General features: G+C 44.1%; 2 protein-coding genes across 4 annotated transcripts in view; one reads left to right on the top strand and one right to left on the bottom strand.

Annotated features, from left to right (window-relative positions):
- Nucleotides 1-262: 262 nt before the first annotated feature.
- Nucleotides 263-4,389, top strand: Plpp5 (phospholipid phosphatase 5). Its single transcript, XM_032919562.1, has 7 exons — nt 263-373; nt 490-598; nt 784-874; nt 1,203-1,266; nt 1,626-1,750; nt 2,351-2,521; nt 3,600-4,389. The coding sequence occupies exons 1-7, from the start codon at nt 312-314 to the stop codon at nt 3,758-3,760; spliced, it is 783 nt and encodes a 260-aa protein (XP_032775453.1). The 5' UTR covers nt 263-311; the 3' UTR covers nt 3,761-4,389.
- A 453-nt stretch (nt 4,390-4,842) lies between these two features.
- Ddhd2 (DDHD domain containing 2) overlaps nt 4,843-22,439 on the bottom strand; it is a 29,363-nt gene continuing 11,766 nt past the window's right edge. For 2 of the 3 annotated variants that reach the window (XM_032919549.1, XM_032919548.1), the window contains exons 9-18: nt 22,262-22,329; nt 20,416-20,538; nt 19,408-19,503; nt 18,000-18,083; nt 17,740-17,895; nt 16,997-17,099; nt 16,706-16,876; nt 15,012-15,171; nt 7,011-7,117; nt 4,843-6,690 (exon numbers count right to left, since the gene is read on the bottom strand). In XM_032919549.1, coding sequence (XP_032775440.1) covers nt 7,036-7,117; nt 15,012-15,171; nt 16,706-16,876; nt 16,997-17,099; nt 17,740-17,895; nt 18,000-18,083; nt 19,408-19,503; nt 20,416-20,538; nt 22,262-22,329 — 1,043 coding nt within the window. In that variant the 3' untranslated portion in view covers nt 4,843-6,690; nt 7,011-7,035. Of the gene's footprint in view, nt 6,691-7,010; nt 7,118-15,011; nt 15,212-16,705; nt 16,877-16,996; nt 17,100-17,739; nt 17,896-17,999; nt 18,084-19,407; nt 19,504-20,415; nt 20,539-22,261; nt 22,330-22,439 lie in introns of all 3 variants that reach the window. The other variant, XR_004389799.1, reaches the window with a different exon arrangement.

Here is a 22,439-nt window from a genome sequence, read left to right as displayed (position 1 = left end):
TTCCTGGTTTGCTTTTGTAGAGGGAGCATCTGGAGAATGGTGTTTCTTTTCGTGTGCTATGAGCTGATCTGAGACCCAAAGGTGACCTGCTGGTTGGACAATAGTCAGGTCAACCAGAGAAGGAGTGCCTTTGTTATTTGCTAGGTGGTACTCAGAACACAGCAAATGAGCTCTGAATTTCCTGCTTACCGGAGACCCCGCTGGCACAGTCCCCTCGGAGGTCGCTAGGTGGCGCTGGGCCCCAGGTGGGCGGAACCGCGGCGCGCCGGAGCCACGTCAGCGTCTGATCTGCGGGCCGCGCGTGTGGCGAGATGGGGAATGCGGCCCTGGGAGCCGAGCTGGGCTTGCGGGTCCTGCTCTTTGTGGCCTTCCTGTAAGGATCTGTCAACGTTCCCAGGCGCTCGCACTTCACAAGCTGCTGGGGGGTTGGGGGTGGGGGAGGTTCTTTCGCCGAAGTAGCCTGTCAATCTTCCCCCGTTTCCTCCTCAGGGCGACCGAGCTGCTCCCTCCCTTCCAGCGGCGGATTCAGCCCGAGGAGCTGTGGCTTTACCGGAACCCGTACGTGGAGGCGGAATACTTCCCCACCGGCCCCATGTTTGTGCGTGAGCTGCCCTCCCGCCCTCCTCCCGCCCTGGTGGACTCCTCCCTGCCTTATGCTGGGTGCTCAGGAGTTGAGCCTTGGCAAGGCGTCTGGTGGGCTCTCCGAGTCCGAGCTTAGTGAGCGGCAACAGGTGGTTTAGGCCAGGAGGGACTTGGTTTTACCTGTCCTGTGCTCTCCTTCAGGTCATTGCCTTTCTCACTCCACTGTCCCTGATCTTCCTCGCCAAGTTTCTGAGGAAAGCTGACGCCACCGACAGCAAGCAAGCCTGCCTCGGTAAGTCGCCCTTCCAGTTATTCTTCCCCGTTGCCTAGGCAGTGGGGTTCAGCCACTCTGTACCCTAAAGTTGTCCTCTTACCCGACGAGGCCATGGAGCAGCAGTACTGCTAAGAAAGTGCGTTACACAGCACCACACAGGTGTACCTCAGAAGCAGCTCCGGCTTCTCTGCCCCTAGGCCATTTAGTTTTTCTGGAACAAGGGCCACAGTTGCTTTTATACTTGCTTCTGGTTGGGTTCTACCTCAGAGCACATCAGGCTCTATTAATGAGGTGGTGGCATACTCTTCCCCAAGCAGATGGCGCTAACGGGTTCTTTGCTTTCCAGCTGCCAGCCTTGCCCTAGCTCTGAATGGTGTCTTTACCAACATCATAAAACTGATAGTGGGCAGGTAAGTGAGAGACCCGGCCCTCAAACCTCCCTCAGTCACATGTTCTCAGATTAGTCTTTCTCACCAGAACTCACTCTGCCTGCCCTAAATGTACCACCTGGTCTGTGCCCTGTCCTGACAGTATTTCCCACAGTGACAGTCTTTAGTGTACCTAAAGCTGCAGTCTGATTAGCTAGACACTTTCTTAAACGTTGGCCACGTGACTAAAGCCTTTTTCTCTGTATAAACACCATCCTAACCCCATTACACTATTTGACTGCAACATTAATGCTTAACACATTATTGACATCCACTAATACTGAGAAATACTTCCTGAGACAGTAAATTATATGTGCTCAAACTATGCTTATGTCTTCCAGGCCACGCCCAGATTTCTTCTACCGATGCTTCCCTGATGGGATGGCCCATTCTGACCTGACTTGCACAGGGGACAAGGATGTGGTGAATGAGGGCCGAAAGAGCTTCCCCAGTGGACACTCTTCCTGTATGAGTCTCATGTGAACTACCTCAATGCTTACATGGATACGTGTTTGGCTTCTCTGTGTGGATGCATGCTGTAGAGGGTAGGAGGCGGCGTTAGGTCCCCTGGAAGTGGAGTTAGAGACCAGCCTGAGTTGCCATGTGAGTGCTGGGAACTGAACCAAGGTCCTCTCAAAAGCCAACTGCTGCTGAGTCACTCTCAGCTCCTCCAGCCCAGTGTGTACTTTAAATATGGTTACATTTAACCTTCAGAGCTTTGTAGGAATGAGCCGTCTCTTCCTAGTCAAGGCTACTACTTGTGAGGGGCCGCTGAGCCGTTTACGTTGTTCCTTTGTAGCTCCCCAGATCCCAGCAAGGCCTGTTTTGTAATTTTTATGATTCCCACTTATAGATGAGGAGTCTACAGCACTGTGCAAAGTAGTAACTTCTATTCCAGAAACCATTATTACTTAAAATACTAACTCGGGGACAGAAAATGAAGCCTTCATTTCCCCGTTCCCTGTAATGACTCGGGGTAAATCCTGCTCTTGCTCCCTGCCCTGTCTGGACATGGGTGACAGGGCTCCACAGAAGGACACCCAGCTCACAGGTCTTCCCTTTCCAGTTGCCTTTGCTGGTCTGGCCTTTGCTTCCTTCTACCTGGCAGGGAAGTTACACTGCTTCACACCCCAAGGCCGAGGGAAGTCCTGGAGGCTTTGTGCCTTTCTGTCACCTTTACTCTTTGCAGCTGTGATTGCACTGTCCCGCACGTGTGACTACAAGCACCACTGGCAAGGTAAGCAGGGTTTTAATTTGTCTTGTTTATGCCACAGGATTTCTGCTCTGCTTGTGTTAAGCACAGCGGAGTGGCTTACTGCACTGCTGAGGCAGCCCGAGTACTGTACTGTGTGTGCATTTACAGCCACAGGGACAAATGTGGTGGGCAGCGAGTGGCCCAGAGTTAAAGGCACTTGATGCACAAGCCTGGCATTGCTGTGTCTAATCCCTGGAACACACGTATAGGTAGAAGGAAAGACAGGATTCCAGTGTTGTCCTCTCACCTCCACACGGATCCCTGCCCAACACACATGTTCTTTTTAAAATTTGTATACACGTGAGTGCAGGTACATGATTCCCCCAATCATGCGGGAAGCTAGGCATGTGACAGTAACCCTCCCCAGCATAGCGGTTACAAGGCCACTCTCAGCTTTTTATGTGGGTACTGGGGATTTGAACCCAAGTCTTCTTGTTGATGCAAGTAAGTGCTCGTACCTGCTCAGCCAGCTCCTCAGCTCTCAACTGTTAACCCAACATCACCCCCAACCCCGATGCCACCAGACAGGGTTTCATTAGTTAGCTCTGGATGGCCCTGAATCTTGCTATGTAGACCAAGCTGGCCTTGAACTTACAGAATTACAGCTGCCTCTGTTTGCTGGGTGCTGCATAAAAGGTGTGCACTACCGTACCTCAGCTCCCTCTATTTTTAAGACAGGACCCCGCCTCTAGCCCAAGCCTAGACAGAAGCAGGCTTCTGTGTCAGCCTCCCATATGTTGGGTTGACCGTGTGCCGCCAAGCCTCGGCAGAATTCTTGAAGTAGTGAAAGCTAATGAATGGCGAGTCACAAAAACATTTGTTATCCTTTGTTAAAACATTCTAACTCAGTCCATGCTGATTTAAGGGTGTGTTGTTTGATGTTAAGAGAACAGTCTGACTAATAACCCCGAAACTGTATGATAAAATAAAGTCACTCTAAAGAAACTAATAGCACAGGTTCAGGGCTGTTTTTAGCCCCTACAAGCAGAGTAACTCGGAGGGCCAGGTTGCCTGTGTAGTGTCTAGCATGGTTTTAAGGGGTGCTATTTTCTCTCTTCAGATGTGCTCGTTGGATCCATGATTGGAACAACATTTGCCTATGTCTGCTACAGGCAGTACTACCCCCCTCTCACTGACACAGAGTGCCATAAACCATTCCAGGACAAGCACAGACTTCCGTTTTCACAGAAGCCCAGTGTGCCTCACCATTTGGATATTTAGTTGAGTCTACCTCAGTGGAGAGCAAGCAAATCAATCCTAACTGGACACCATGCACAAGCCAAAGATTTCTGGCTTTTACCTCTTCCAAGGTCAAAGGGAGGACGCAGCCACACTGTGCACCTTTGCCCCACTTCCAAGGCTAGACCCTGAGGTCTCACTGCCTGGCTTGACACGGGCTCTCTCAGTGCTTCTCTCACTAGGTTAATGAGTCCGGTCAGATCTAGTCAGTGTCTTTATGTCGATGTAAATGTCACTCCTGAAGAAAGCTTTTTATAAAGGAAGCTTCTCATGACCCCATTTTATCCTTAATTACCAGACGTAATCTCTGTCCCTTATAAATTAGGGCAGTTCCAAACTTTGATTCTGTTTACTTTTTGTGGTAACATTCCATTAAGCCTTAAATAATAAAACATCCAATTTTTTACTTTTTACTACATTAGGAAAGAAAACTTACGGGTATTATCTAGAAGATAAATGTATCTTTTTCTGCCTTTTGTTCACAAAGAAACATATGGAGCAGCTAGAGGCTCTCACTAGAACTTGATCCTGAGGACCACTTGATGGATAGCTACCTTTTCTTCATTGTTACTATACTTTAAATAAAATTCAGTCTTGTGTATTTCTTCCTATAACATACTCTTTTTCCCCCCTTGAACTTAAGAGATGCCCCTGCCTCAGCCTCCAGAGTGCTAAGATTAAACATATTGTCAAGGTACTTTTTCCCCTCAGTAAATCTGACAGTGAAATAAATGAGGTGTTGTACTTACAGAACCACTCGGGTCTCAGACATCACCAGTGGAGTCTCACTGGTGTGTGTGATTAAGTGCTGGTATCTTATACAAGTGCACATCTCTGGACACTAAAGGACAGGCTCGCCTGTGCTTTCTGGATTTACTCGCATACTTAAAACTGCCACACTTTAAATTCTGAGCTATAGCTGTCCATGACAATGGAAACATTAGTCAAGGGAAAATAGCTCACATATAGTTATTTGCCTAAAACTTTTGTTTTGAATTTAGTAATACATAAGATATAACACCTACTATATTGATTGTTCTTGATGATAGTTAAGGCCACGTGAATGTAGGTAAATGGTCAATAGTTTTATTTCAGCATTTACTAAAGTCTTAAATATAATCACATATAAAACAAACATTTCAAAAGTGCAAAATATCAGGAAGGTAATCAGTGCTGTTCATCCCTTGCAAACAGTCTCTCACGAATTGTGCAGCCAGAATTACGTACAAAATGCTGTTACACTGGAGTTTAAAAACAGCCTTGGTCAAGAAACTGTACATGGTAACAAATGACGCAATGCACACCCATACCCAGGCCCCTTGCCCTACTCACTTGTGTAATACTGAGCGTGATAACGCCACGAGTGGATGGTGAGGTGCAAGCTCTTTGAGTTACTGTACCGGACTGCCGGGAAGCAGCATTTCTTAGTGCAGTGGTTTATCTAGCTCTCCAGGGCCAAGCTGCCCATCTTTGGTCACTAAACACACTCAGTTGTGCTTTGGTTTACTCTTACGTAGTAATGACTGCTAACAAGAGTAAACAAATCTCAAGACAACAATTGACAAAAATTACTCTAGTATTTAATGAATACTACTTCATTCTCAGATATTCTTACTCAAGACATACTGTAGAAAAAAATAAAACATTCCATATACCTGGAACTCCTCAGTAGCTTGCTTATCCAGTATTACCCATAAGCAGAAAGGAAGGCCAGGCCTGACTGTCCTGTGCCTCTAACCTCCAGGGTACAGTGCTCGCCTCCCTCTCCCTGTGTGTCAAGGGCACCACCATCTGAGGGGGTTCAGGGCGTGTTATGTGCAGTGCCTCTGGATACCATGATCAGTTTACAAAAAAAGGTCAAAAATCAAACCACAGCTCACCTATAAAGAGACCTGTGGAAATCGGAGGAGCTAACCTAAGGAGAATAAAGGACAATCATGAAGAGGACAGACGACAGCACATGCTGAGGAAGGGGAAGACAGCGTACAGTCATTCTTCCTCAGGATAAACGTGCTTTGAATTCTGCAGATTCAGCTGCCAGTGCACAGTGCATACAGCTGCTCCTCAGACCCTGTAGACAGGATTTTCTTTCAGAATGTGGTCTTCCCCCTTGCCTAACCTGCATGCTCAACTACACTGATTGCCAACTATAAGTAAACATTTTGATGATACCTCAGAAAGCAGTGACGTTTATGTCACAATACTTACTTTTCTCAAGTGAAGGAGCAGGTGACAAGTCCGTGCTACTAAAAAACCACATTTTCTACATGAACAGCTGAGAAGGACCATGTAACTTCAGGGTGACCTTCAAATAAGTATTACCAACTAACTTCCTGCACTTCACCCCTGGTTTGGAGTATGGTGTAGAAGGGCAGGCACACAGCTCATACAGCCTCTGGGGTTACAGACGCTGAGGCAACTATAACAACCACAAACAGCCCCAGTGGTCCCTACAGTGCCATGTGAGTGCTCAGGGCAGCCTCTGGTTTTCACACACAGCAAAGAAATAAATGCTGGCTCGAAACCTAGCAGCTATCCCACATCCACACATGCTTAGCCCTGCAGTGCGACTGGACCCCTAAGTCCTCTCCATCTTCATAAGTTCCCCAACGAGCCCACTTTCTAAGGAGAGGACATAAAGCTCTCTAAGCCCCCTTAACAGACTATCCATTTCCATGTAATAACCAAGGAGGGGCTGCTGCTAAAGCATTAAATATGGAAGTCCCTAGCTACAAAAACGGCGAGAGTTCATATGAGGCAGTCTTCCCTCTGCTTTCGCCTAGTTTCCAAAGAGGGTTATCTTGAAAGATCCCGTGGAGTAAGGCAGGCAACATGCAGGACACACGGTAGCTGAGAAGAAGGCTGCAGCAACAAGCCAGGGGGTTTTCAGGAAAGGCTCCCTCAATGTCCATCTACAGGAGAGAGTGGGAGAAGGTCAGGGTGGCCAGCCAGGGGAACCAGCCACCACAGAGAATGCCAGTCTCATACAGACTTTCCAGGTTCCTGACTGGAGGCCCAGTGTGGTGACTTGGGATCCTAAGCACAAGGTAAGATACGCACCGAAGCTTTTCTGAGTGAACTACTGGACGCTTCCTATGCATTTTAACCAGGGCCCTACAGTGAGTGTTACCTAGATTGTGGGGATGTAGGCAGATCTGCATCGAGAGCTTGAGGCTCCAATGTTCCTTATAACATGTTCACGTATACACACTTCATTGCATTAAAAACTCACATTAAGCAGCCACAGATGGGTCATTTTACTGTAAAGGCTGATCGAGGAAGATCCCCTGGGTTTGGTAGATCTCTTTGAGGACAAGCAGTACTGTATCTTCAGATTCCCTGTGGAGAGAAAAACTTACATTGAGAAAAGACAGAACAGTCTGGTGCCTCATACTTTTCATGTAATTTATATACCTTAGCTTTTTATTTATTTTTTAACTGCTGTAAAAGTATGTGCTTTAGAGGTGCATTGTTAGTGGTTTGGGAAGCGGTCTGCGAAGCATTGTGTCTGAAAACCCAAGAGTTAAGGGTCCTGGTATCTTCCCTTGTAAAGGTAGTAAATGACAAGGGGTCCACAGAGCCGCGCTTGCTTGAGGCAGGTCTCACTCGAGCCCACGCTGTGCCTGAACTTATTCTACAGCTTAGGCTGCTCTTGAATTCACAGAAATCCTCCGACCTCAGCCCCTTGACTCCAGGATTCCAAGCATAAACCACCATTCTTAGCTCTAGAAAAGTGGTCTTGAAACAACAGTGAGGAGCCATCCAGTTGATCACCTTCATTTTCAAACTTTTATCTGCTTTTTGGAAAAGGCAATAAAATTGTAAGACCCAGAATTCCAAATACATCAAATGGACGTTAACGATATGGCTCTGTGGCTAGACGGCTGGCTGAGCAAGAATGGAGATCTGAGTTTGGAACACCACACTCACGTGCATAGTCAGACTGCTTACCCTGCTTGTGCACAGTCAACAGCATAGTGAGGGCTGACACTGGAGGATTGCTGGGACTTCCTGGCCACTAACCTAACTCCAGATGCACTAAGAGATTCTGCCTCAAAGGAATAAAGTAGAGAATGATAGAGCAGGATACTCGGTGTCCTCTAGTCCCCTCACATGGGCATATAGGTATTCACATACACACATATAACCCATACATTGAGAAAAAATAATGTAATATGCATATTTTATGTTTATAACCACTTTCTGCGTTTCCTTTCATCTTGTCTCTCCTGGACACCAGCCCCAGGCCTTGATGCTTGAGACTCTCGACTTTCTCACTGTCTTGATATCCGATCCCCAACATCCAGCAACCAGCAAATTTCCACTGTGAGCCTTGCTGTGTTCTTTAGAATTTTCTCATTTTTTCAGACATTTTGCTATGTGACCCTGGCTTTGAACTTGCAGATACCTTTCTGCTCCAGACTCCCCAAGTGCTAAAATTATAGACATATACTACCATGATCCAGCTACCTTTCTTGCCTCAAATTGAGAAAACCTGATTCTCTTGTCTATTTCCCTCCTGAAGCAGCCTGCTTTGCTGGTTTCTCTCTTGAATGCCAATAAAACTGGCTTAATTCTCTTATCAAGAACCAACAAATGGGCTAAACTATCAAACTCAGTTGAGAAGGAATAATCTTAGTGATTATTACATGTCCATTAAAGAAACTGTATTTGTAGCAGAAAAATCCCAGTCTAATCTTCATGGAAAATCCCAAATCCTTAAGAAGGGGCTGGAGAGGGCTGGAGAGATGGCTCAGTGGTTAAGAGCACTGACTGCTCTTCCAGGGGTCCTGAGTTCAATTCCCAGCAACCACATGGTGGCTCACAACCATCTGTAATGAGATCTGATGCCCTCTTCTGGTGTGTCTGAAGACAGCTACAGTGGACTCATATATAATAAATAAATTTAAAAAAAAGTCTTAAAGCAATTTTGGATGTCTACATAGAAATATCAGAATGTTTTTCCTTTGTCAGAAAAAAAAACCTTGAATGTATTCATTAAAAAAATAAAAAAAGAGTCTGGACTGGTGAGATGGCTTTGCAGCTGAAAACACTGGCTGTTCAAGAGGACCCGAGCTCAATACCCAGCATCTACATGGCCGCTCACAACTGTCGATGGTTCCAGTTCTAGGTGATCTAATGCCCTTGTACATGCACACATGCAGGCAAAACATCAATGCGTACAAAATAAAAATAAATACTTTTTTTTTGTTTTGAGGATTTTTTGTTTATATTTTGTTTTATTTTTAGACAGGATCACAAGTGGTAGCTCTGGCTGGCCTCAGGCTCAGATGTCCAAGTGCCTGTTCCTTCCAGCACTGGGATTGCTGGCAACAAAATGTTACTTACTTTTAAAGAAGTCTGATTATAAGTGGTAACATTCATAAATGACTGCCTTAAGGATATAACATTGTTCCTCGAGATCTGTGGTTCTGCTTTTTAATCATAAATCCTCTTATCAAACAATCTAATGAGATCTGTGGATTTCTCTCAAGGAAAGACCACACACGCGTGCGCGCACACACACACACACACATACAATTATAAGTGGGATTATCTTAAAACCTCATGTCCCCAAATTCCACATGCGGGGGCTGGAGAGATGGCTCAGAGGTTAAGAGCACTGACTGCTCTTCCAGAGGTCATGAGTTCAATTCCCAGCAACCACATGGTGGCTCACAACCATCTGTAATGGGATCTGATGCCCTCTTCTGGCCTGCAGTCACATATGCAGGCAGAATGCTGTATATAAAATAAATAAAATAATTAAAAAAAAAGATTCTACATGCGGGTCTCTCAGCCTAATAAACCCTCTAAAGGCCTGGAGATGGCTTGGTGGGTAAAATGCCTGCTGTGAAAGAAGGGCCCAGAGTTTGACCCCCAAAGCCATATGTCTGCTGTGCGTCTGTGATCCCAGTACTCCCATGGTGAGGTGAGAAGAGCCAGGCTAATCTGCTAGACACTCTCAGGCCAGCCATTCCACAGCACGTGGGACACAGTGGCAGAATTAAGAGACCACATCTCAGCAAAGTAGAGAGCAGCAACCGACTCCTGAAAGTTGTCCTCTAGCGTCCATATGTATGCAAAACAAAGGTACTTACACTCCTGCACATACAATAAAGTACAAACGTTAAAAAGAGACCTCCAGGGACTGCAGAGATGGTTCAGTAGTTAAAAGCACTGCCTGCTCTCCCATAGGCCCTGGGTTCAATTCCCAAGACCACATGGCAACTGTCTAACTCAAATTTCAGGGGATCTGACTCCTCACACAGACATAGATATAGGCAAAACAATGCACATGAAATAAAAATAAATATAAAGGGGTGTGGTGGCCTTCGCCTTTAAACCCAACACTGGGAGGCAGAGGCAGACAAATCTCTGTAAGTCTGAGGCTAGCTGTTCTACACAAGTTCCACAAAGGCCAGTGCTACAAAGTGAGACTGTGAAACAAAAAGGAATTTCAGAAAGGTAGAATGCCAAGTTCCAGTATTGCCGAGACAAATAAACACATGAAAAAAACATGACCTGGATCTTTCCCACGCAGTTGGCTGGTGAGTTGTCACCTTGACACAAGCCATCAGGAGCAAGCCAGTGAGCAGTAAGCCTCTGCTTCACTTCCTGCCCTGACTTCTCTTGGTCAGTGACGCAGTGTACCTTGAGAGCCAGAGCTGAGATAAGCCCTGACCTCTTCAAGCCACTTCTGGTCATGAGTTTTATCACAGCCACAGAAACTGTGACTAAGATATTCACGTAAGACCAAAATTAGAAATGAATCCAAGTTTACATGAAAATATGAGACTATAAAAATGAGACTATAAAATATCAGAATGGACTATGTATCAGGGATGGGAAACAAGAAAGATCTAAATATGACACAAGCCAGTCTGGTGGCATAGCCTTTAACCCCAGGACTGGGAGGCACAGACAAGGTGGATCTCTGACTTTGAGGCCAACCTATCTTATGGATGGAATTCCAGGCTAGCCAAGGCTGTGAACAGTGAGACTGTCTGGGAAAAAACAAAAACCAAAAACCCACAGATCAAGAAGTCTGACAAAAAATTTCTATTCAGCAAAAATGCATACAGAGGTTGGAAAGACAGCTCTGTAGTGAGACTGTAAGTCAGTCTTTCTTGCTAAAGCAGAGTTCCAGCGCTGACACTGGCACCTCACAACTGCTGGTAACTCTGACTCAGGGAATCTGATGCCCTCTTCTGACCTCTGTGGGCAACTGGACATACCCACTTACGTAATTAAGAATAAAATAAGACAATATAGGCAATATCAAATACAAACTGGGGAATACGCATGTATAGCTCATATAATAAACATCAATCAATGCAAAGTCTCAACATTTCAGTATAAAGGAAATAAAGGGTGAGGTGGTTTGAATGAGAATGGCCCCACGGGCTCCTATGTTTGAATGCTGGCCCTCAGCTGGCAGAACTGTTTAGAAAGATTACAAGATGAGGTCTTGTTGAAGAGGTTACCACTGGAGGTGGGCTTCGGGTTTCGAAAATGTACGCTAGGCCTAGTATTTCCTTCTGCCCATACCATTCAGATTAGATGTGCTCTCTCAGGGACTCCTACAGCACCATGCTTGCCCACCACTATGCTCCCCACCATGGTGATAATGGACCAAATCCCTGAAACTGTAAGCAAGCCCCTGTTAAATGCTCTCTTTTATAAGCTGCTTTGGTCATGGTGCCATCACAGAGTAAAAACATAACTAAGTCAGAAGTGAAAATAAAGAATATAGGCAATTCCCAGAGAAGGAAATAAAAATGGCCCTTATATTTATATCAAGAGGCTCGACCACTTTCATAAGCAGAGCCGCTGGCTGGAACTGGTGGCACACGCCTTGAACCTTATCACTCGGGAGGCACAGGCAAGCAAATCTAAGTTCAGGCCCAGTCTGGTCTACAGAGTGAGTTCCAAGGCTGCCAGACCACACAGAGAAACCCTGTGTCAAAACAGTGGGATGGAGAGGGAGAGGGAGAGGGAGTGGGAGGGAGGGAGGGAGGGAGGGAGGGAGGGAAGGAGGGAGGAGGAGGAAGAAAGTGAGAGAAATAAAAGGAAGAGAAGCCAAAAGCAGTACTCAGGAGGATGAAGGATCTTATAAAGGTCAATCTATTTCCAAACAGTGAGGCGTTATCTCAAAACACACACACACACACACACACACACACACACACACACACACACAGAGAGAGAGAGAGAGAGAGAGAGAAAGAGAGAGAGAGAGAGAGAGAGAGAGAGAGAGAGAGAGAGAGAAGGGGGGAGGAAAAGGGAGGGGAGGGGAGAGGAGAGGAGAGAGAGAGAGAGAGAGAGAGAGAGAGAGAGAGAGTAACTAAATTGGAATGAATTATATGCATAACATGGATAGATCTTGAAATAATTCCCTTCAGGGAAGCTTAACCAAAACAGGAGATATATTCTGAGTCTGTGGTTTGGATGAGAATGGCCCTCACAGGTCTGTTGGTTTGAATACTTAGTCCCCAGCTGGTGGAACTACTTGAGAAGGATTAGGAGGTGTGACCTTGTTAGAGAAGGTGTGTCACTGGGGTGGATTTTGAGGTTTTAAAAGCCCACACCATTCCCAGTTAGCTTTCTCCCTCTGCCTTGTGTTGGCTGTTGTCTTAAGATAGAAGCTCTCAGCTACTGCTCCAGAGCCATGCCTGCTGCCATGTTCTCGCCATGATGGTCGCAGACTCAGATTCCCATTAAACTGCTTCTTTTATGTTGCTTTGATTGTTGTGCTTTGTCACAGCAACTGAGAAGTTACGAAGATGGAGTCCAAACAGAGGTCATACATATGCACACTACAGTAACAAGCAGATCGATTCCTGGAGATGTGGGGTCAATTTTTCAGTGATGAGTCATGTACTGATTACTGTAATGGTTTCATACATCATGAAACTCAAATTTGTGAACCTGAAATATCTTCACTTTATTATACATCTTACAACCAACAAACTGTCAAAATTTTAAGTTGATAAGACTATGCTGGGAAGGAGACTGGGGAGACCAGTGAGCTTGTAAAGTGCTTGTTGCACTAGCATGAGAATCTGGGTTGGCATGTCTGGAGCCACATGAAAGCCAGGTTGGGAGACATACCTACAGTCTCAGCACCTGGGTAAGGAGGACTGGGGAAAGTGAGACCAGTCTATCCCAAGAGCTCACTGACTAGACAGCCCAGCCTGATCAATCAGGGAGCTCCAGCTTCAGGAGACCTTGTCTCAAAAAAAAATAAGGCGTAGACACTACAGAAAAGCACTGACCATGACCTTTGGCCTCCAAGTATAGACAGTATACATGTGCCTGTATGCACATGTGCACACAAACATGTACATAGGTCACACACAAAAATCTATTCTTAAAACACTTGTTAAAAAGCTATGGGGAAACCCTGTAACATGTACATGATGAGAATGTAAAAATGGACAATCTGGGGTAGGTAGGGAGATGAGTCAGTGATGCTGACAAACTGATGGATGACCTGAGTCAGGTCACCAGGGCCCACGTGCATATACAAACACTAATAAATAAATGTGATAAATGCTTTTGTAAAGGACAACTTTTGTTTGGCAGCATTTACCAAATATTACAAATGCATACAGTCTTTATGCCAGCAATTCTATTTGTAAGTAAGACTCATGAGTGGAGAAGCAACGTGGACTTGCTGTAAAAAGTAAGAGGTCTATCAGCAGAGGACTGACTCACAACTGTGATGAACTAATAAAGTGGAACACTGGGCTGGAGATGGCTCAGTGACTAAGAGCACTGACTGCTCTTCCAGAGGTCCTGAGTTCAAATCCCTGAAACCACATGGTGGTTCAAAATATTCTATAATTGGATCTGATACCCCTTTCTGCAGGAAGACAGAACATTCATATACATATATAAATAAAGCTTTAAAAAAAAGTGGAACATTATGTCTAAAAGAGTGAAGAAACTTAGAAAAATATCAGTAGACAAGGCAGAAGAAATCTACATTTCAAAAGAAATCTTTCTTTTCATTGCTACAAGAAATATGACAGCTGCGTGTAACTTACTAGCTTGGCAGGAGACAAAGCTCTTGCGTGCTCTCTCCCCTCCTTCCCTCCCTCCGCTCCCTCCTCTAAGTTATTCATCGTCCTTTGGATTTCAGACTCAGAGAAATCTTCATCCAGACTAGGAGGGGTCATTCTTTTCCATCTGGCTTTTGGGCTTTGAGACAGGGTCTCGTACCCCAGGCTGCTCTCCAACTTGAAATGCAGCAGCATTTGGCCTTGAGCTCCTGACCCTCCTACCTCCATCTCTCAAATTCTGGAATACAGACATGTATCAACATTTCCAGCTTTAAGGGGAAAGTCTTTAAGTCAGGCTTACTTCTGTCATAAGCAAACAAGCAGGATGAAAGCACTGCCTCAGCTGTAAAGGCACCAAGGCTGACGCCTGCAGCTCAATTCCCACAAATTGTGCTGACTCCCACTTACATGCTGTAGAACATGCACACACAAACAAGTATTATTGTTTTAAAAAAACATTGTAAAGAGAACATATTTAAAGGGCATTATTTTAGCTCCTTTTCTGGTGATTGATTTTGTTGAGCTTTAGTTTTTGATTCTATTTACCACAGGAAGATGACAGTGATTATAGCAGACAGTTATCCCCTTACCAGAGTTCCACTGAAAATCCTCAGAACATAAAACACGGTCACAGAAATCCTCCTGCCACAGCTTCCAGGGTACTAGGATTATACTAGGTGAGCATTTTTTAAAAATACTCTGTGCCCCACCTTACTTTTCTAGCTTTATTTTCCTTTATTTTTGCTTCATTGGTGATGAAATTATATTGTTAAATGATATAAAATTTAGTAACCACCATTACTGATCTACACTCTACCAGGTAATTAATTAAATTTAATAATAATAATACATGTGACAGATATTGTAAATGCTTTTAAATTGCTTTCTTTTCCTCCCTCCCCTCTCCCCAGCCTAGGGGAACAGGATTTCAGTGGGTAGTTCAGGCTGCCTTGCACTCTCAAAATCCTCCAGACTCAGCACCACAAATACTAGAGTTACAAGCATGAAAAAAAAATCACACCAGTTTCAAAGAATAAATGTTAAATGTCTGAGCCAGCTGGGGTGAAGCTGGGTGCCAATACTTCTGAGACCTTGCTCAACCCTAGAGAAGCTGAAGGGGAAGACTAGATAAGGAAACAGAGCACAAAACAACCCAAAACACTCACCAGTAGCATAGATGGCTTTGTAGAGCAAATAAATATTCATTAAAACTCTCAATGGGCTTCTCCTGTAACACATAGTCAATGCGCTGGCCTCCATTCAGCATTCCCACATTGATGGGAGCCTCCTCTTTGACCTCCACAGGAGGCTCTTCTGTGTTGGCGTCTGGATACATAAGAGCCACTGTGAGAACCTAAGTGCAGGACTGGAGAAATGACTCTGCTGAGGTGGCTGACTGCTCACCCTGAAAGCATGGGGACTGAGCTCCCATCATCAACACCCAGACATCCAAACAGAGAGCTGGGCGTGGCAGCATGGGCCTGTAATCTCAACACTGGGGAGGCAGAGGCAGGAGAGCTGCTAGCCAGCTGGTGAGCTCAAGGTTCAGTGAGAGACCCTAAGAAATAAACTTAGTCTAAATGAGCTAAGGTAGAGAAAAATGGAGGAAGACACTCTGGCCCACACATGCATGCGTACTAACACACATACACATTTGCACAAACGTGTACACACACACACACACACACACACACACACACACACACATACATCTAAAAGATTCTGCACTCCCTCAGATTTCACGTTTACCTTATAAAGAGGCACTCTGCTCAGAGCTCTCCTCTGTCTTCTTCCTCTCAATTTTTTTTAAAAGTTCCTTGAGTCACACTAATTTTGTTCAGTTTCTTCCTTTGATTAACACATCTCATCACCTGTACATCCATGTCAGGTGTCTTGAATTTTATAAACTACATGCAAACCGAGATAGACTGCAGGAAACTGAGTATCCTAGGTGTCCTAGCTAGTCCTCAGCAATGGAAATAAAACTGATTAAAAACCCACATTCACTTTATAAGAAGTAAGAAATGAGAAGTGTAAGAAATGGTTCAGCAATTGAGAGTTCTTACTGTTCTTGCAAAGGACCCAGGTTTAATTCCCAGTGCCTACGTCAAGGAGGGCATAACCCCTGAAACACTAGGGAATCCAGTGACTCTGGCCTCTGAAGGCATCAGGAAAATGCACTGGGTACACATGATTACACACAAGCGCACACACACACACACACACACACACACACACACACACACACACACACACAAAGAGTAAAAACAATGACTCTAAAAGAAAGGGAAACGGGGCGGGGCACTGGCCAGGTGGTTAAGTGCGCCTGCTGATCTTCAGAGGACCCTAGCTCAGGTCCTAGCACCCATGCTGGGCAGCTCACAACACCATGTCCCTCAGCATCAGCTGACACAGCACCGACTTCTGCCCTCCACTGTTCACACAAACTATTATTTTTTAAGTAGGAACTTACAGAGTAGGATTTTGTTTGGCTTTTAGGAATAGAGTCTCTCTATGTAGCACTGACTAGCCTGACACTAATTATGTAGACCAGGCTGGCCTCAAACTCACAGAGATCACTGCCTCTGCCTCTGCCTCCCAGGCAGAGGACTAAAGGTCTGTGTCACCATGCCTGACACAGAGTAGGCTTTTAACATCATTCCCAAATGCTAAGTGGGAAGCATTTCAAGGGTAGTTAATGGCTTCTCCTGAAAATGACAGGAAAGGTTAGCAAGGCTCAAGGACAACTCTGACTCACAGAATGGACCCTACGTAATTAAAGGAGAAGGGAAGCAGCCCTGGGAAAGAGCTCCACAGCATGGCACCCCTCCTCAGGTAATTTCTATGTCCTGTTACTGACCACTGGGCTTTTCTGAATTTGGTTCGGGTTCTGCCTCAGTGTCTTCTGCCGTTTCTGAAGCTTGTAAGGCAGGGTATGGAGCTCTGGTGAAAGACTTCCAGGCCATCCTCAGTGAACCCAGCAAGTTGTTCTTCAGGTCCATACTCATCCTGGTCAAGCCCTCTCTCAGTTCTGAAATGTGAGTGAATAAAGAACGCTATATTTCAAGTTTAATACACAGAAAAGAATTAGGTCCAGTTAGTTTATACTCATCAGAACATCCAGAATTACCAAGTTCTACAATGGACTCACCTAAGTGCATCCGCTTCCTGCCTTTATGATGTGGAATCAGCATTGGCTCAAATTCTACTCCTGGGACCACCATTGGTTCAATCCTATATGCCACAGGATCAAACTACATAGGAAAAGAAAAGCTATTTATCCCTAATGAAGACAGTGTGAGGATTATGTATCTTAACTGGGAGATGGTTTAGTCAATATAGCACTTGACCTGTAAGAGTACAGAAGTCTGATTCCTAGACTCTATATTTAAAAAAACAAAAACAAAAATCTTTTAAATCCCAGCACTGGAAGGGAGAGATAGGCAGATCCCTGAGGCTCACTGGCTAGACAGTCTAGCCTACTAGGCAAGATGCAGGCCAGGTCAATGGGAGATCCTGTCTCAAAAACCAACCAAACAAACAAAAAACCAGACAACACCTAAAATGGTGCCCAAGGCTGTTCTTGGCTCATATACATGAATACGCAGTCGTCCTATCTAATTACTTCCTAGCTCCAGCTGTCCAGGAACCAGCTCTGGAGATCAGGCTGGCCTGGAACTCAGAGATCAGCATTCCCCCAGCTCCCAAGTGCTGGGATTTAAGTCAGGTCCCAGTGCTCGGTCCTAAGTTTTTCTTCCTAATCAATACTACTAACTGTCCAATTTCTAAAGAATAATATAGAAAGAGAAAATAAATCTAACACAAAATTAAATGCTGTTTGCTAAGAAATTCTAGTATTTAGGTAAAAACATTTGGGAGCTATTCAATGCTTACAGGATGGTAAATATTGAAGAAACCTTTGCATGTGGGAAATTTATAATTTGGATCAATTCTTCTTAATCCTCGGACAGTAAGAAACATTCCAATGGGGGATCCAAAGGCAAAGAATATTTCTGGTTTGTAGTTAAGCCGGGGGTATTTTACAGACACCTGAAAGAAGGAAAAAAGCCAGTTCTCATTAGTGATGAGTCTTATCTGTTCCTACCAATGACTACTAGTAGTAAAACACAACAAAAGAAAAATAGTGTTTTTACCTGCCCAATTCCAACATCCAAATAGTCACCTTTTTCCTTGGGGATATTTACCTCAGAAGCTGACATGGTTGGTCTATTAATACCCTAAAAAGAATAAAAGAAAAATAGTTTCGTGGAAATACTATTCACTGGAAATAGCTGCTAGGATCAAGGAAAAGCCTTAAATGGCAAACCAATAAATAAATTCATGTAGAGTCTCTTACAAACCAAGATAAATGTACTGAAAAAAATGACAGTTGCCTGACATTATGAACTGATAGCCCTATGAGCTTTCAAACAATGGAAGTGGAGCTGGAGAGGTGGCTGCTCTTCCAGAGGACTTGGGGTTTGACTCCCAGCACACACATGGCAGCTCACAACTAGCTATAACTGCAGACCCAGAGAATCCAATGTCCTCTTCTGATCTCCACGGGCACCAGGGATGTGCATGAGTACACAGACATACATTCAGTCAAACATATAGAAACAAAACAATAAATCTTTAAAAAGATAAGTAAATTCTGGGCATGGTAGAGCACACCTTCAATCCCAGCACTTGGGAGGAGTTAGAAGCAGACCCATCTTAATGAGTTTAAGGCCAGCCTGATCTACATGTGAGTTCTAGGCCAGCTACCACTACGCAGTTAGACCATGTCTCAAAAAATATATAAATTAAAATAAACTATGAGAGCATGCCCATCTTGGAAGCAGCTGAAATTTCAGGCAACCATATGATAGACAATAGCAAAGCATTGAGCTGAATTCTATAAAGTGCATGCATCTGTAACGAAGGCAATATGGCGTCTCTCTGGATGTTGCACAGAATACAAATACTGGGTCTTAACAGATGTGGTGGCACACACCTTTAAGGCCAGCACTCTAGAGGCAGAGGCAGGCAGATCTCTGTGACTTCCATGCTAGCCAGGGTTACACAGTAAGAACCCTGTGAGTGAACGAATGAATGAATGAATGCTTGCATGACTGTGTCTCAAAAACACTTCTACTAAAAAGCTGAAAAGTAGTTAATCACTAAGGGCTGAAACTAGGTGTAGTGCCTATGATCCCAAAACTCAGAGGCTAAGAACAGGGATCATTCCCTGCCCATACACCCACACACCCACACACCCACACCCACACACCTACACACACACCTACACACACCTACACACACACACACACACACACACACATACACACACACACATACATACACACACACACACACACACCCACACACACACACACACACACACACACACCCACACCCACACACAACCACACACACACACACACCCACACACACCTACACACACACACACACACACACACACACACACACCCCTACACACGGATAGAATATCTCATAAAGCATAAGGATACTCTCATGTAAAGAACTGTCTCACCCCGCTAAGCCATTTTAGACCCATACCACTGAACTCTTTGTGGCACTGAAGTGGTTCAGTATCTTCTTTCTGGGTCCTAAGGGAATCCCCATTTCCTGAAGATCTCTGTCTGTACATAAAGCCTAGGCATAAAGAACACAACAGGTTTGTTTTAGTTTTTCTTAGCAAAATAAAATCAATTAAATGTTCTAGACTCTGAAAGGAGTCACTCCTGTTCTTGTTTCTATACTGTTTTGGCTCCTTTAAAGTCTAACACACAAGTAACTTTGACAAAGTCTTGTCTTAATCATAAAATAACCCAACAAGAAGTACTAGTGAAACTACAGTGTCAGTATGATAGTCATAGAACACTGTATGAGAAAGAACAACTAGGAAAGCTGCTATCTAGGGAAGGTCACTTACACTTCTGATGGACACAAGCTGTGAGGACACTGGCCAACACAGAAGGATGTCATTGCAGGTTAGCATCAAAATCTCAGTCTAAGTCACTCACTTTGGTGGGGAAGGATGTCTTTCCCCTTTGCATTCTTAAACCATTGTGTACCACTTTCATTAGTTCTTAACATAACTGTGTCATTAACACGGTAACAGCTCCGTGTTACTAGTGCCCTGTTGTGCATGCCTGACCACAGTGGGCACTCATTAAATACCTGCTAAGTGAACCAATGTATCAAATCAGAAAAAGCACAGCAAAAATGAGAGAAAGAAAATACCAAGTTCAGCTCTTGACCTAATGGAAACTAAGAGCCGGGCAGTTCCTGTTCATTGCAGGGCCAGCTCCTGACTCACACGTGCTCTAAGGTCAGCATACTTTAGGTCACACTCTGACGTGTGCACATCAATATGGCCCACAGGAACCTTGAGCTCCCACACAGCAAAGATCCCTTTGTTTGATAAAAAGCAGGTAAATAATGCTGAAGACATCACTGGTGGTGAGCTGTCTGTGCAGAGAGCTTCGCAAGGGCGTGCTCTTGTAAGCACTGAGGATAAAGTACTGAAAACTGTCTGGGGTCACGTTTGAAGCCTAGTCTTACCAGAGCTTCTCTGTCAACTTTCTCCTTCTCAAAGACAGTGACAAACTCAGAGAGCTGAAGCTTCTTCAGTTCTTCTTCTAATGTTGATACATCTCCTAGATCCTCAGCAGTACTCAATGAACCCTAAAATTGTATCATAAAGATTATTCAGAAAATTTATTTATTTTCTTTATTAATACTATTTTATAATTTGAGGTATGTCATGTAAGATATTTACAATAATAAACCTTAACTCTAACCTTTGCTTTGTTTTTGAGGTAAGGTCTATGTATCCCAGACTGGCCTCAAACTTACTATGTAACTGAGGATGCCTTTAATTCTGGATCCTTCTGCCTCAACTCCCCACATGCTGGGATCACTTGTATATATCACCACACCCAGTTTTAAATAAATTTTAACTCACACAAAATAAAACAGTGACCTCCAACTTTTTGCAACCTCAGCTTTTTTTTCTTTTAAATTTTACCTTTGTCTTTTTTCTTTTGGAGACTGTTAGACCTACCTGTCCAGGAACTAGCTATATAGACTAAGCTGGCCTCAAACTCACAGAGATCCACTTGCTTTTGCCTCTCAGGGGCTGGGATTAAAGGCATGTGCCACTATGCCTAGCCAAAAAATGTTTTTTTAATTAATATAAAACTCTTCTCCATTATCATTAAAAAGCCCTTATGAAGAAAACCTAATTTAAGATAAAATAGTCAGGGCAGGGGAGGTGACTCAGTGGTTAGGAGCACTGACTGCTCTTCCAGAGGACCTGGGCTCACTTCCTAGCAACCGCATGACAGCTCACAACTGTCTGCAACTCCAGTGCCAGGGATCCAATGTCCTCTTCTGCCTTCTGAGGACATCAGTACAAGGATGGTGCACAGACATACACGAAGGCAAAACACTGATACACATAAAATTTTAAATTAGAAATGAGGAGACTGGAGAGATGGCTCAGCGGTTAACAGCTTGCTCTCCTGTAGACGACCTGGATTTGGTAACTAGGACATAGATGGTTGCCTCCATCTGTGACTTCAGTTCCATGGGATCTGATGCCCTCTTTTGACTTTCAGGGGCAGCAGGAACAAGCACAATGAATATATACACATGCAGGCCAAACAGCTACACAGGGGCTAGAGAGATGGCCCAGAGGTTAGGAGAACTTGTTCTTCTCGAGGACCACAGTTTTCAGTTCCCAGCACCCACAAGTTGGCTCACAACTTCCAGGGAATCTTGTACCTTCATTCTTATATATATATGAAAACAAAGCATATATATTCATATATATACAAAACAAAGCAAAACAGCCATACATATAAAAATTAAATCTAAAAAACAAAAAAAAAAGGTATAAAATAGTCGAAGACAGAACCCAAATCCTGGAAGATCTCAGAACCCAAAGGTTCACAGGACACTTACAAAAATAAATAAATTAGAAGACAAATACTGAACCAATCCTATTAGTGTAAAATGTCCATGGACTTTATGAAGAGAGGTTTCATCATCCTGTCTCTTCTTGGTTTTCACACATAACATCTCCAAGCCACCTCGCCAGTCTCCATGTCCTCACACACGTTCTCCGATGAGCCCAGTGAGTACATTCTACTCAGGCACCAGCAGTGCATATTTACAGAGAGAAGACAGACACCTATGCTTATCTTACACTATGCCAGGGATTTGTAGACACAGAACACCACCATCTACCAGGTAAGAATAACAAGACATAATTACCAGGCTACTGAAATAAGTTATACATTTAACATTATGGTAGAAGACTAAACAGCTAAACACAAAAGGCTGGAAATCTAAAAATGTTTAGTATAGACTACTACAAAAGAACCTATCTAAACTTCCAAATTACCTTTTCACTGTCAATATCCCCAATAGAATCTTTCTGATTTGTTAGGATATCAAACAATATAAGCGAACCTATAAGTAAAATAGAAGAAGGGACAATTTCTAAGACAGTGGCTGTCCTTTATACAGAAAGTTATAAGCCAATTACAAATGAAAGAAAATCAACACAGAATCTTTCCGAT

This window comes from Rattus rattus, chromosome 13 (genome assembly GCF_011064425.1).
Source record: "Rattus rattus isolate New Zealand chromosome 13, Rrattus_CSIRO_v1, whole genome shotgun sequence".
NCBI lineage: Eukaryota > Metazoa > Chordata > Mammalia > Rodentia > Muridae > Rattus > Rattus rattus.
Note: the sequence above shows the minus strand (reverse complement) of the source record. Positions and strands in the feature narration are given on the sequence as shown.

Excerpts from the sequence above, each read along its gene's own strand:
- Plpp5 (XM_032919562.1), top strand. The coding sequence starts at position 312 with ATGGGGAATGCGGCCCTGGGAGCCGAGCTGGGCTTGCGGGTCCTGCTC. Across the intron at positions 875-1,202 it reads CAGCAAGCAAGCCTGCCTCG|CTGCCAGCCTTGCCCTAGCT; the intron begins GTAAGTCGCCCT and ends TTTGCTTTCCAG. Across the intron at positions 1,751-2,350 it reads CCCCAGTGGACACTCTTCCT|TTGCCTTTGCTGGTCTGGCC; the intron begins GTATGAGTCTCA and ends TTCCCTTTCCAG.